This window comes from Bos indicus x Bos taurus, chromosome 27 (assembly GCF_003369695.1).
Source record: "Bos indicus x Bos taurus breed Angus x Brahman F1 hybrid chromosome 27, Bos_hybrid_MaternalHap_v2.0, whole genome shotgun sequence".
In the NCBI taxonomy this organism is placed as follows: Eukaryota; Metazoa; Chordata; class Mammalia; order Artiodactyla; family Bovidae; genus Bos; species Bos indicus x Bos taurus.
Genome location: NC_040102.1, coordinates 36,700,549 through 36,715,361, shown reverse-complemented (window position 1 = coordinate 36,715,361; position 14,813 = coordinate 36,700,549). Strand labels below are relative to the sequence as shown.

General features: G+C 44.3%; 1 protein-coding gene across 2 annotated transcripts; it reads right to left on the bottom strand.

Moving 5' to 3' along the window:
- Positions 1-749: 749 nt before the first annotated feature.
- Positions 750-12,851, bottom strand: VDAC3 (voltage dependent anion channel 3). 2 transcript variants are annotated; one of them, XM_027530231.1, is made up of 10 exons: positions 12,639-12,825; positions 10,191-10,259; positions 9,289-9,338; positions 8,330-8,332; positions 6,510-6,662; positions 5,639-5,691; positions 4,386-4,613; positions 2,841-2,991; positions 1,691-1,748; positions 750-1,270 (listed from the first exon to the last, which is right to left on the bottom strand). In XM_027530231.1, exons 2-10 carry the CDS (start codon positions 10,255-10,257, stop codon positions 1,179-1,181), a joined length of 855 nt encoding a protein of 284 aa, XP_027386032.1. In that variant the 5' UTR covers positions 10,258-10,259; positions 12,639-12,825; the 3' UTR covers positions 750-1,178. The 2 variants fall into 2 exon arrangements, with proteins under 2 accessions (XP_027386032.1, XP_027386033.1); XM_027530232.1 differs by lacking the exon at positions 8,330-8,332 and having other exon boundaries at positions 12,639-12,851.
- Positions 12,852-14,813: the final 1,962 nt, after the last annotated feature.

Below are 14,813 nucleotides of genomic sequence, written 5' to 3'. Positions count from 1 at the left end.
ATACGAGGCACAGCTATACACATAGAAAAACTGCTTTGTTAACTTGAACAGTATGCTGCAAGACAAGACACACGTTTTCACGTTTTATAGAGACAATGACGTGGTCACTAAAGACGCTGAAAAGCATCTACAAGGATGCACGTCGCACTGCTCGCGACAGCGGGAGGGACTGGAGGGCGGACGGCAGGTTTCGCTTTTCCTCGCCACTACACGGACTGAGCCTGCTGCAACCAGCACACACACAGTGTTAAAACATCTTTTTTCCTGGAGTTCTACTTTTAGAAAGACAATTTACCAGTAAGCCCTGAAGATAGCCAGTCTCCTCATTCCTCTTCTGAACCGCTATTTCCATCCTCTGGGCATCATTTTTCTAGATCAAAAGCCTTGTCCCGAGACCCGGGGGGCCTCGGGTGCGCCCCCTGCTCCAGCCTCGCCCCGGCAGCATTTCCCCGCTGCCCCCTCTCCACCCACTGACACTCTCGCTCCTCCCCAGCGACTTTACAGATCTACCAGGAGGACAGACTCTCTCACTGCAACTGGCAGCGAGGAGCCCAGCAGACGTGCCCCCACCCAGCAGGACGAGGCTCGGCCTGACCCAGAGCAGCAGCAGCAGCAGCAGGGAGGCCGACACAAGTGGCGGCGACCGGCAGCAGCACAGCCCGCTCAGACCAGAGCCCGCCTGCGAGCGCTGCTCCCAGCAGAGTCGGTCACACCAAGCACGAGCACCCGGCACCGCCAAGTCCAGTCGGTTTATGTTCCAAATGTGATGGGTTTATTTTACTCTGATGCAAAACCAAGGATTCTACTACCGTACAGAGACCAATATTACAAGGTCATGGAAAAGTGGTGTGGGACATGCAGGACGCGATGGACAACTGGAGGGTCGGGTCATCTCCTCGGAACATGACACTACACCGTCGCTGAGGAACACACAGAAAGTAACACTGCGGAACTGAACTGAAACGTGGCACGAACGTGACAGCTTCCGGGAAGCCTTCAAGCACCTCCCTTAGGGTGGACTCGGTACCTAAGCTTCAGTGTGGGGAGGAGTACAATTCTTTGGAAGAATAAAAAGTTCACACTTTTGAAATTTCACAGAAGAATTTTAAGGCCAAAACATAGTGGGTTCATTTCTCTTCACCTCCAGGGACAAAGCTGATGCTTTATTCAAAACCACATTAAGCTTCTAGTTCAAATCCCAGACCGACCTTGTGCCCTCCTGCATTGAAGTTCTTTCCATCAATTAGAGCTGACAGGGTCAGTTTCACTCCTGAGAAGAAGAAGATCACAATTACTTGTAACAAGCATCACAATCAGATTATGTGTTTCCTAGAAACCACGGGTGGAGTCAGCGGCATGGGTTCAGCTGGCAGAGAGATCACAGCTATTACTAACTTAACACTAGGGATCCATAACCACCTCATCTGTAAAGCAGTCAGGACACACTCTACTTGGAGTTCAGACTTAAGAATAATGGGTGATCAACCAAACTCACAAGCCAGAGGAACCAAGTTATAATTAGAAACACAGGCACATATTTTAAAACAAAAGCAATGAATCTGTTTTACTTCAAACAACCAAATGTTACACAATTGTCTGAACTTCCCTAAAGTGACTACAGGTTGTCTGTAATTTTCATTATTCCTCATTCACCTACCCCAAGCCCACTGTCATTCATTCTCTTACTCACCTGGTCGAAGGGTCTGAGTGTAACCCAGTCCAATCAGGCTGGCATTGTTTACTTTAGCCTAAGATAAAGAGATGAAACCGAAACAGAAAATCAATTGTGCAATATGCAAGGCCAACACAACCACGTCATGCATCAGATTTCCAAACTGGAACACCTTAGGACCAATCCAGAAATACCGAAACTGAAAGCCAAATTAATAAATCTTTTAAGAAGTCAGTAGGACTAGTAGGGACAGAGGGGACCTTGAGCATGCAGCTTAAAGGCCTCGAGAAGAATGTTAAAACACCGTGTGGCCAAACATCCCTCCCTGTGCGCCGGATTCCTCTGAGATACCAGTTTTACGACCTCTGACAGGGCTAAGAGAATGAACTCTAGGGACAGAGCGATCTGGGATCAAACCCTGACACTGCTCTTACTGAGTGACCCTGGGCAGTTACCTGACCGCTCTAAGTCTCAGCTCCCTTGTCTGTAAAATGGGGGAGGAGGGCAATATTATTCACCGAACAAGAGCAGTTGTGAGGAATACATGAGATAATACATACAAAGTCTTAGCACAGGACCTGAAATTTAAGAGCTCAATTAGCATTATTAACAAGAATTACTAATGGCAATTGAGCTTCCCTAATAGCTCAGTTGGTAAAGAATCCGCCTGAAATGCAGGAGACCCCGGTTCGATTCCTGGGTCAGGAAGATCCCCTGAAGAAGGGATAGGCTACCCAGTCCAGTATTCTTGGGCTTCCCTTGTGGCTCAGCTGGTAAAGACTCCGCCTGCCATGTGGGAGACCTGGTTTCGATCCCTGGGTTGGGAAGATCCCCTGGAGAAGGGAAAGGCTGCCCACTCCAGTTTTCTTGCCTGGAGAAGTCTACGGATTGTATGGTCCTTGGGGTCGCAAAGAATCGGACACGACTGAGAGACTTTCACTAACGGCAACAGAAAAAGTGATTGAAACCCAGGAATCTATAGATAAGAAAATTTTGAGGCCAAGAGATAAAATGACTTGAGAAGGTCAGACAACAAATAGGGGAGGAACCAGGATTGAAACCCACGTTTCCTGACTTCAGGGAGATGCTCCTCTCACTACACAGTGACCAGCTCAAAGTTAATAAAGAGCACGCAAACCACGAGCACATCACGTGTCCACATCCTTACAGAGAGAGAAGTTCTGCAGTCCAGCTTGTACTTAGCAGCGATGCCGAAGCGGGTGTTGTTACTGCCAGCTGTCCACGCGAGGTTTATCGACGTTTCAATCTTCTCATTCACCTTCTGGTAGATGGACCCTCCAAACTCAGTGCCATCATTCCTGTTTTCAGGGCACAAGAAAACCTCGTTAAGTATCTAGTTTGTTACAATATGGAAACAAATTCCAAGACTATCTAAATCAGGGTCTTGTTTTATAACAACTACAGATTTCAGTAAACTTCTAGCATAAATGACTGTCAAATAAAAGTTATATAATTTATAACCACATAATTAAAGCACAGTAACATCTGATTCATTTACTTGGCTCCCCCACGATATAAATTTCTTAAACAGCATTTGACTAGGCACAAAGGCTGACACCAAGTAAATATGATCTGTATGTCTCTCAGTTGGTCATAGTACTTAGAAACTTCAAAATAGAGTTCTACAAAGATTCTGTGAAAAAACATATAAAGTAGTACACGTCAATTCTGGATTTCATTCAAAACACAATCTTAGCATAAGAAAGCACCTTCCATGCAACAGCTACCAGGCATGACCCAGGGTACTGTTTCAGAGCATCTCAGAGCTCAACCCCTGAGCTCTGATGGCTCTCCCGATAATACTTTCACCAGTTTCAATGCCTCTGTCTGCACCACTAGTGACTTTAGTCATCGTAAGTGGATTAGAGTGCCTAGTGGACGGCAATCCGCAACACTTCAAAAACAAAGAGCTAATCCTTCTCTTTCTGGGACACTGGTCGTGCCCAGTAGGCCAAGACATGAAATAACAGTTTCAAGTTCAAAGTCATGTAACCAACAGAGTGTGGCCCACAGACTTGAACCCAGGACTGCTCTGGGGACCTTGCTACTTCTGAATACAACACAGGTACCTGGGGTCACACCAGGGTACCTGAACACCTCCATAGAATTACACTGGCGCTGCTCCAGGACTCTCCGATCATTCAAGGGGTTATTCCTGATCCAAAGAGACCTGCTTCCAGAAACTGCCGAGATGAGCAGGGAACCAGAGGAAGCAGCAACACCTCTCCAAAGGACCCCTCTTATCAAAGGGAATCCTTGCCCTCGCTCTCTCCATTCCAGGCTCAGAGAGCAGCAGCGAGCACCTGCGCCAAGGGCACCACGCCTGACTTCGAGGCAGCACAGCAAGGCCAGGCGTCCACCGCGGCGTTGTCACACGCAAGGCCAGCACAGCAAGGCCGGGCGTCCACTGTGGTGGCGTTACATGCAAGGCCAGCACAGCAAGGCCGGGCGTCCACCACGGCGTTGTTACACGCAAGGCCAGCACAGCAAGGCCGGGCGTCCACCACGGCGTCGTTACACGCAAGCACCACCCCCTGCCGATCGAGGCCAGCACAGCAAGGCCGGTGTCCACCGCGGCGTCATCACATGCAAGCACCACCCCCTGCCGATCTGCGCAACATGCTAACGGCTACCATCCTTCTGGGCGGCTGTGCCGGCACTAAAGGAGGAACTCCGAACTTGGAACACTCACACATGAGTGTGCAGCTGGAAGTCTGCGGCCTTGTAACCCAGGGCGAAATTATTCTGTGACAGTTTGGATTTGGCTGTGTCAAAACTCATCTGATAGCCAGCAAGCCAACCTTCAAAGGCCAACACAGCCCAGCCATAGATGGTTGGTCCTGAAAAATCTATATCAACATTACTGCCAAGACTGAAACAATCCCGTTTATATGAGGCCTTCAATTTCCCACTCTTCTTTCTGTAAAACAAACAAAAACAACATGAGCTTTTACTGCAGTCTAGGAATCTTGAGAGTAAGATCCCTTTTCTCCCCCAATGTAAATATTATTTTGGTAGAAGGCACAAATAGACAATGTTTCAAATGACTTAGCTCTACAAATGTAATTTTGCTAGGATTTGAAATATATATATTATTTTTTACCTATTCTCTACTATAAGTTCAGATGATAGTATTTCATGATTAACTTCATAAAAGCATAAGTATAAAAAGGTGCAAGATATTTCAGTACCAAATTAATAACCTGAATGCATATGTATACAGACATACAAGAAACCAAATTCCTTTAAATTTTGTTTCCAAATGGTATAAAAGGTAACACCTGACACAATTTTAGATTATTAACCTGTCACAGAGAGAAATGTACTTTATTTTTTGGTAAGCATGTTTATTTTCCTCAGGTCAGTGTTGTCTCCCTGGACAATGTGGGATAGAAGTGTACAATTCTGAAGTGAGTGAAGGAGGGGCGAGCCTGCCACACGGCTCAGGAGGACCACGCCCCACCGAGCGCCACTCCTGTAGAGACAGGCAGGCAGGAAACAACAAAATCCCCGCTTTTCAGATGAAAACACTGAGCCAGAGAAGCTGGGGGATTTACAAAGGCTAAGAAATCAAGTGAGCAGAACCGTTCTTTACACGTTCTGCTGCCAGGAGACAACACACTTTTCTCAAGATGTTAACTTCCCAGCAAGACCTCACATCCAAGAATCCTCGGGATAGCTTAAAAACATCTAGTCTCAGACCCTTCTCGCACCTGCATTTTTCCCACAATGTGCCTCTTTGAATTAGATTTACAAGTTCTTGTTCATCTGCCCAGATTTCAAATGAAAACCAGCCCCTGCCTCCGGCGTCTTCCCCGCCGTCTCCTGCACACACAGGTCTCTGCTTGCCTCCCCTTCTGAGCTCCTCCCGCAGCCCCCTCCTCTAAACCTTTCCATCCCTTCAAGAAACAAGACCATTTCAGAAAACGGGGTTGGGATAATTACCCTGTGTTCGGTACAAATATGGTATCAAGAGTCAGTTTCAACCCTTCAGCCAACTGAAAAATAAAGATTTAAATTTAACAATTAGCATTTTTCAATTCTTTTCTTGACTTGAGAAACCAATTCTAAAGTTTTCTCTAACTTATTCGCTAATAAGGAAGTCATTGAAGAAAGACAAACATTAGATTATTTCATAAATTGCCTCTTCTTCCTTTTCCTGCCCCCACCCCTCTCCCCTCACCCCAGGCTTCATCACGATTCTCACCAAAAAACGGGTGACGTAAATTAAGAGTACAAAACAACAAAATCCCAATGCGACAAAATAATCGTGATACTCTTTCGAAATTATTATGGTAACTGGACAGTTAACAAACCAACCTAAGTAACTTATTCAGCTATACAGATGCATTATCTATCTATGATAATGTGCATACAGACATACCTCAAAAACTAGTGCCCTGAATGTAGCAGGCACTTGACAAGCATCTGCTGAAAGAGTTTCTCTTTGAAAACATTAAAGAATTTTTAGAACCATTTTTCCGTGGAGTCAGTTTTGCAATGTTTACAAAAGCAAAATTAAATCACTACAAATAGCTTGGTCTGCTCAGGAGACGCCCAATGTATAACAGTAAGTAGAACTGGTCAGAACAAAAGATGTCATAATTATGTACTCACCAACAAAATCTTACTTTATAGAAACATAAAAAGAAGGCCACATGCAGAGAACAAAATACAGCGACTAGACAGTGCACGACTTCACTCAGATTATATTTGGACAAAATATATACTGTGGACACACTGATGACACAGTCTGTTCATCAGCTCATCCCCAAGATCAAGTTCACCCTACAAATAACTTCCAACACTCTCGTACCTTATTCTCCCAAGAGATTTCTGTCCCAAGAGTATTGTCTGTGTTCCACTTCTGCGTGAAGGTCAGTCCATAGTTACAGATCTTGTATTTGGTCTCTAGGTTGCCTGATGCTTTCCCTGTATCAGTGTAAGCATGACCAGAAGTAGAAAATTCCTGGTAAGAAAAAACAGTTAAAATCAGCTCACCAAATAGAAAATATTCATTCCAGAAAACAGTATTCAATGCAGCAGAAACCAATACAACTGACTTTCTACCACAACCCTACTCTGCAGCAACTTACTTCCTGCTCTCCTTCTTTCCTTCTAATCTCTAGACACTTTAACCAGTTTTGCAAACTTCCCATTACTCCACCTCTCTTACTGATATTTCTGTTCCATATACCCTCTTACTAAATGGGAATCCCAAACTCTCTCTTTTAAAAGAAAAATATCTTTACTGAAAATGCCTTTCCTAAAAAGACAAAAATATCGAATCTTAAACATTTACTTCATGACATGAAAAAGACTTTGTTCTTTATCAGAACTTTTGAACTATTAGTTCATTTTAAAGTCTTTAAAAAATCCCCAAACACTGGAAGCTTTAGATTCCCTCCTTTTAATAGGGCCAGAACTTTACTGCATTAAAAACTTTTTAAAATTTTCATTGTGGTGAAATACACTTAACTTAAATTAACCATTTTTATGTGTACAGGACACTGGCATTCAGTACATTCACACTGTTACAAAAAATGTATTGCTTTTGCCCACAAAACTATCTGTAAGATTTTCAGATCTGTAAACAATGTCAATATTTGAAAGTATCTATCCATTTTTCGTAACAAAATGGAATGTTGTGAGTTATCCCTCTTCCTCCCTCTCCTCTGTCAAACAGTTACTATGAATGGCTCAGAAGAAATCCTCCTCCTAGTTAGGTTGTCCCTCAGTCCTATGACAGTAAGCAATTAGAAACACATCTCCTTCTAGGGGAAGCAAACAGTCAGCACCTGTCGCTGACAGTCTAGGAGCTGTCAAGGAAACCACACTGCTCACTGGCCCTGCCTTTAAAGCCCATCTCTGAAATACGGCCAACAGTCATGCAACGCAGCTACTCCGCCCCAGTTGTTTCACCACCTGCAATATGAATCCTTCCTCCACCAAACGCTCTGCCCCCTAACTCGCGTTCTATAGGCTGATGACACAACTGGGAAACTGTGATCTGTTTATCTACACGGCACAGCAAGTTTTCAAAGAGACTATCACACTGCACACTAAGGGCAAGGCCTTGGCAAAACACGACAAAATGCTAGCCATGTTTTAACGACTCACATCACTTTCTTTTAGTAGATCCAGCTACCGAGTGTTTTATTTTTCACATTTACCTTTTATGAACTTGTAAGTATAGCAAATATAAACCTTAATTTTGGTGCAAAAAATTAAGGTAGAAGCGTATTTAGTCTGTATTCCTTTCTTATGATCACTATTTCTTCGTCTGAAGCTCTGTCAAAAATCTAAAATACCAGAGCTCCAAATCTCAAACACAAGGCTATAATTTTCCTAAGCTGAGTTCCAGGTTCACAATTACTTCAATTCTTGTTTAATTTCATAATTAGCTCAAACAGTGCAAAACGTATTTTTACCATGCACATAACATCTACAGTTCTGCCGTAGTGCTAGTATGCAACAAAACAATCATGGAAATGCTACTGTTATAAATGGCGTATCAAAAAATAACAAGATATGATCCAGGCAGTCTGGAGCAAGGGATGAAATTTTTCCTAAATCAATACTAAAGAACAAAAACAGCCATAAAAACAAAGCACACAAATACACTGTTTTTCTTACCATCTGAATGAATATTCACAGACAACAGCAGCATGAAAGGGAGATAAAATTTTAGTTGTTGATTTTCTCAACACAAAACTACCTTGAGCAAATGTGAAATACGAATTAAAATGAGTGTGATTTTTCTGTTTTAATAGACTATATAATAAAACCCCATCTCAGGAGGGTAGTCGCATAAGTATTTATTTACTCCTAGAAAACCCGGGGAGAGAACAGTGACAAACCCGGATTAGACGGTGTAGACAAAGCACCGTAAATACTCCACACGCTTTCCGCCCTGCTAATTAAATCATCACGTCCAGAAATAAAATTTGCACTGGTTTGAATAGGCAAATACCAAAGAAAAAAAGATGCAGCCAATACGGAGAAATCAGAGAATAAGGTGAATGTCAACTTGATCTATTTGCTGAAACTTATAAAAGCTCTGGTTAGTGATGCTCTGATAATATGGTGATATAGCCTTTATTTCTTAACTTCCAGGAAAAAAAACTTAATGAACATTAATACAAGTTGACTAACCTTCTGCATGTATTTCTACACCTGTTTCAACTAATCATGATGGGACAGAGACTAAAGTTAGTTTGTTTTTGTAAAAGGGCAACAAAATTTGCATGAACCCAATAAAAAGGAAGCAAAGATTTTAGTGTACACATACATATTCACAAAAGTATAAAAATACAGCATAAAAAATACACACACACACACGTACGTATACACATGTATTCTGTATCTTCTGAGACTAAGACTCAGAATACTTTTATAGACGACAAACAAAGATCCCCCCAGATTCAGCTTGACTGCCCTTGGGCTCAGGTGGCCGAGTTGCTGTCTGAAACCTGAGAGGAGGACAAAGCTGTAGGGAAGACAGCGTAGCGCCAAAGGTAACTTGACTAAACAATGATTTTCAAACAGGTTCCTTTCATTATGCTACATCTATTAACAGTATATTGAGTACTTACCACTCCACTACATGACTTGGTTCTCAGATCTATTTTGACCATGCCAAATCCTAGAGACACACACAAAAATAAGTGATGTACAAAATGTGACATGCACTCCAGTCTTTGCAATTTAGAAATTATGAAAATAGTCCCTAGTACATTTCATATGGAAAATATTCAGTATTCCTGTTAGGTGAAAGTTCCACAAGAAACTGAATTATAACAAAATTCTAACAAAAACTGAATTGTAACCAAAAATTACAACAAAATGCTAACAAAAATTAAGTGTAATTTTTAAAGCCAAAATAATAAAGACATATTTCTAAAATATAAGTTAAAAAAAACCTATGGATAAAAGAAAAATGCACTATTTTAAGAACCAAAATTATTAGAAATTATACATATATACAAGCTTAAAATACATAATTAACATCACTAGTTAATAAAAAAATCAAATGTGTACAGCACAAAAACTTAAAAATTTCAAGACTAAATTTTTAAAACCAAAACTAAATGTCTACTTGGTTTCAAACACTGTATATTCCTCCAAAGAAGTCAAAAGCCGGGTTTTCATACTCATGAAAACACTGCTATTATTTGGAGGAGGAAAAACACACTCCCTGCTTCAACTGTCCCCAGGGCTAACCAAAGGAGGCACATATATTACAGATTTATACTATTTCACCCCACAGATAACATTAAATATGCAAATATGTTTATGTACAAAACGGCTTTTAACGCTGTGGCACTCCACCTCTAAAAAAAGAAGTCTAGTGACCTGCTAATAGTTATCCCCTTAAATCTTGTGAAATAGATTAATGTTGACTTAACCTCATTTTACTGAGCACGGTATCTCCCATATCTTAGGCATTCAGTATGAATGCTTACCCCACACTGGCAATTTACAATAGCATACTTACCATATCCTTTGTTGAAGACATCTTTGGCAGCCTTTCCTAGGTCACAGTAAGTCGGTGTGTTACACATATCTTATAAAGAAAAATAAGGACAAGGGAATAGATAATATTTAGTACTTATTCACCATTCCAGTGCTCAGTTCTGTAAGATGAGGTATACAGTGTTTCTTGCTTTCCATCATTCATGCTTAACCCCTAAGGCAAGCAAAGTGCAGAGAAAGCACTGCTCCTTAAAAAAGAGCTTCCCAGAAACCTGGAGAATGAAACGATGTTTCTCATGAGATTCACGGAGGTCATCTTTCTGCTTGCATTTCAAAGAAGAGAAATTTCTTGAACACTGAAGCAGATGTTCCATTAAACTGGACTTTCACTTTTTAAAAGAATGCAAAAATGTGCATTAGTAAAACATGTCTTGAGCAGTTGTAAAGCCAGAGAGCTGTATAAAATGACAAAGTAAATTTTCTGAGGATCTGTAAAGCAGATGCAATTAAACACCTTCAGGGCTAACATTTTTGCCACTCTGAAATTCAGTTCTTAAGAACTACCACAATAATTGAAGTGTATTCATCCAGAATACACCCTCTCTCAAAACTCTTCTTAAAATACAGTGCTATAATCTAACCTATTAACCAGATAGAGGATAGATCCTACCTGCAGTAATCTGCTTACCAACAATCAGTATACACTCTAAAAGTTACAGTCTTCAAAAGCCCTAGGTGTTTCACTCCATCTTGCCTGAGGATTCAGCCAGCTTCTTTACTGCCAACATGACGCTCACTTCACAATTCTGAGGCCAATCAACACTGCTGAATATACCATCCCTTTGCCCTTTCTGCACAATAGGAAATCTCTGCCAGCAGCATCCTCAAGTCACGCTGGAGCACCTCAAGCAACCCCATTAGCCCCACTGTGCACGCTAAGTTGTCAGGCTCCTCTGTCTATGGGATTCTCCAGGAAAGAATACTGGAGTGGGTTGTCATTTCCTCCTCCAGGATCTTCCCCACCCAGGTACTGATCTGGCCTCTCCTGCGTTTCCTGCCTTGCCAGGTGGATTCTTTACCACTGAGCCACCTGGGAAGCCCCTGTTGACCCCATTACCACCCCAGTAAAATCCACAGCACCAGCAAGCCCTTGCAATTCCGATGCCTCAACCACCTACACGTTCAAACCTATTTATTTCTATTCAGCGGAGCTCTTGGTCTGGCCTCCTGCTAATAAGTTTCCGGCTATTCCACCACACCTGAACACAACACACACTTCATGGTGCACGTCTTCACTGTGAACTCATTTAAAATGTGTTCCTTAACCTAAATCTGTCCAATATGACAGACATTAGGATATGTTAAGAGAACAGAGTTTAAGAAGATATATAAAGTGGAAAGAGTAAAGATGAAGAAGATAAATGTACTGAGTCATACCATAATAAAACTTTGCTCTAGGCCACAAGGTTTCAAAGTTCTTTTCCAGAGCAATTAGTTTACAACTCAAGTCCTTTGCGTCCCAACCATCAATTTGACTTTTTACACACTGCCAACTGCAATCTGATATGACTCTTTATGATCACAAACGACGGTGGTACCTGTTGAAATTCTGCCTGAAGCCCATAATTTGGGAGGTGAAGTATAAAAACTAGGCATTACGTACTCAAATATTAAAAATGTTAAGGCTTTATAGTTTGCTTTTAAAAAAAAAAAAAAGGAAAGATACACTTAAGTGTTTAGAAACCTCCATCTAGGGACCCATTACAGTCTTTTTAGCATTTCGCTTCTTTTTCAAAAGCACTTGCTGGACACTACAAAAGTCGCGTTGGGGGGAGGGGGTGGGGTCGTCTGACCTCAACTGTGCCCAGTTCAAGCTTTCTTTTCCAGGCCCACGATCCCGATGGGAAATGCACTGCTGGTATGAGCAAGCAAAAACTCGAGAAGCCCCAGACACGTCACGTTCCAACACATTGCTGCGGCTCTGCCAATGCACTCGTCCGTGGACGTGCACGGCGCCCCCCGGCTGCCGGAGCCGCAGGCGGGGGCGGGGAGCGAGGGGAGGTGCCGGGGTCGGGGGTGGGGGAGCGGCGGCTACAACAGCATCACCGTGGGGCAGCCAGCTCGCCTCGCCCCCGTCAGCTGTACGTCCAGCACCCTCCCGTCAGGGGCAGGGAGTAGAGGGGCCCCCTCATGCTGGATGCCGAGGCCGAAGAGGAAGCTGGGGTTCGGGGGTTCCCGGACCCGCCTTCCCTCGAAGCCAGCCTCCCGGGGACCGGCCGGGCCCAGGCGCAGGTGGCGGCGCGGCCCGTCCGTCCCCGGAGGGGCCGGTTCCCGCTGCCCCCGCCCGCGGGCCCGCGCCCCGTTCGGCGGCCCTGCCTCCGTTAGCCGCCTCCCGCGGGTCCCTGCCGGACGGCCGCCCGCCCGCCCGGCCCCCGACCGGCCGCCAGCCCGCGGCCCCGGCTCGCCTCACCTCCGACCGGAGGGCCCGTCCGCTCCGCCAGGAGGGGCCTGTCCGCTCCGCCAGGGCACCGCTGAAGGTCTTCTTCGGACCAACGCCGTCCGCGCCTGCGCGGCCCCACGCCCGCGGCGCCTGCGCGCCCCGAGCCCCGAACCCCGCGCCGCGGCTGCGCCGGAGAGTCGCGCCGGGGGCGCGCGCCGCGACCCCGAGGCGGCCCAACACCTCCAACTGTCCGAGTGCGCGCGCGCGCGCCGCGGAGGCCGGCGCGCGGGGGCAGACGGGGTGGACATGAGCGCGCAGGCGCGGGGCCCGAGCCTTTATCCCCTGAGGGGCCCGCTCTCGCGAGAAGGCGCGGAGCCCACTAGCGACCTTTACCCGCGGAGGGGTCGCCCGCTGCCGCGTCTTTCTCCGGCGGACACCTGACAGGCCTATGAGGGGATTTCGTCTCAGAGTGACTGAAATTCAAGAATGTGGCCCTTAGGTCACCTCATCTTAACGATGAGAAACATAGGTCCCCAAGGGGTAAGTGGCATGACTTAAAGATGACACTGGAGGAGTAATCCAAAGGGAGAGAGGAGGTGGATGAGGGACAGCTCTCCTTTAGAGAAGAATTCCAACTCATAAACGTACAAGAAATTACAGAAACAGAAAATCCCCGCTTTGGAGCCACCAAGAACTGCGTCAAGCAGAATTCATCAATAGATGGTGGACGGTTGAGGATATTCGTCCAGTTCCAAAGTATTATCCCACAGATGACTTAGTGAAGAGAAAAGGTTACCTTCACATCAAACGCATCACCTAAACCGAGTGATGGAACTGTGCAGCGCCGGGGATGGTACAGACTGACGTCTTGTGTGAGAATGACTCGCCCAAGAAGTGCTTTCTCTCCGTTCCGGAGGAAACAGACAAACCCAGTTGAGGGGCAGTTCTGCAAAACAACCACCTGGTCTCTTCTAAAAACGTGAACTTCATGAACTGTTAAGAAGACTAGTCAAGTGTTCTAGATTAAAGGAGACAAAAGATATGACCCTGAGAGCCATGTAATCCTAAATTGCATCCTGGATCAAAAAACAAAAAGCAGCTATTGAGGGTCATTATTGGGACAATTGAGAAAATTTGAATGTCGACTGTATTAGTATTGTAACAATGTTAAATTTCCTGAGGGTAATGATTATACCTTGATTATGCAGAAATGGGGACTTCCTGGTGGCTCAGCTTTAAAGAATCCTTGTGCAATACAGAAGATACAGAGATGTGGGTTCAATCCCTGGGTCAGGAAGATCCCCTGGAGGAGGGCACCGGCAACCCACTTGCCTGGAGAACCCCATCGACAGAGGATCCTGATGGGCTGCAGTCCATGGGGTTGCAAAGAGTCGGATGCGACAGAGCTCGAATGCTAACAGGCATGCATGGATAAATGGCCTGTTTTTTAAGGAGATATATAAAGTTATTCATAAGTGACATAGTGTGTGTCTGCAACAAACTCTCAAATGGTCAGGAAAAAACATTCAAAATGTTAACAATTGGTGTATCTAGGTGGAGGATCTATGGATCTTCATTGCATTATTCTTGAATCTTTCCTGTAAGTCTAAAATTATTTTTCAAGATAAAAAGAAGAAAGCCCCACAAAGTCTTTGATACTCAGAACATAATACCAGGTTGCTTTTTGAAACCAGAGGTAAAGATGATTTCCCTGCTGTGTTTAAGCATTTCAGGCTAAGAAAAGATAAGTAAGATGCTTGCTCCCAAAGGACTCATAATGTGAGACTTGGAAAATGAGGCAGAAAATGATCAATGTCATTGGCAAAGCAATATAAGTTAGTAGGCTAAATAAAATGAGTTTTGGAGTCAAAAGATGCTGGGTTGGCACCTCAGACTTGCCAACCCTGTGGTTGTTGGTGTACAACTCTACGTCTCTGTTTCAACATCTGTGAGACAGAACCAAATAAGGTCTACTTCAGAGGATTGTGCTGCTGCTGCTAAGTCACTTCAGTCGTGTCCGACTCTGTGCAACCTCATAGATGGCAGCCAACCAGGCTCCCCTGTCCCTGGGATTGTAGTCGATAGTAAAGACGGTGATGTATCCAGAGTACACAATGATCCACCTGGCACATGGAAAATGTTCATTAGTTAATAACACAGATGAAAATTAATATGCTATAGGCGATTAAAAGCCATGCAAGCAAA

Excerpts from the sequence above, each read along its gene's own strand:
- VDAC3 (XM_027530231.1), bottom strand. The coding sequence starts at position 10,257 with ATGTGTAACACACCGACTTACTGTGACCTAGGAAAGGCTGCCAAAGAT. Across the intron at positions 2,992-4,385 it reads TTCCAGCTGCACACTCATGT|GAATGATGGCACTGAGTTTG; the intron begins GTGAGTGTTCCA and ends CCCTGAAAACAG. Across the intron at positions 1,749-2,840 it reads ACTGCAGAACTTCTCTCTCT|GCTAAAGTAAACAATGCCAG; the intron begins GTAAGGATGTGG and ends TCTTTATCTTAG.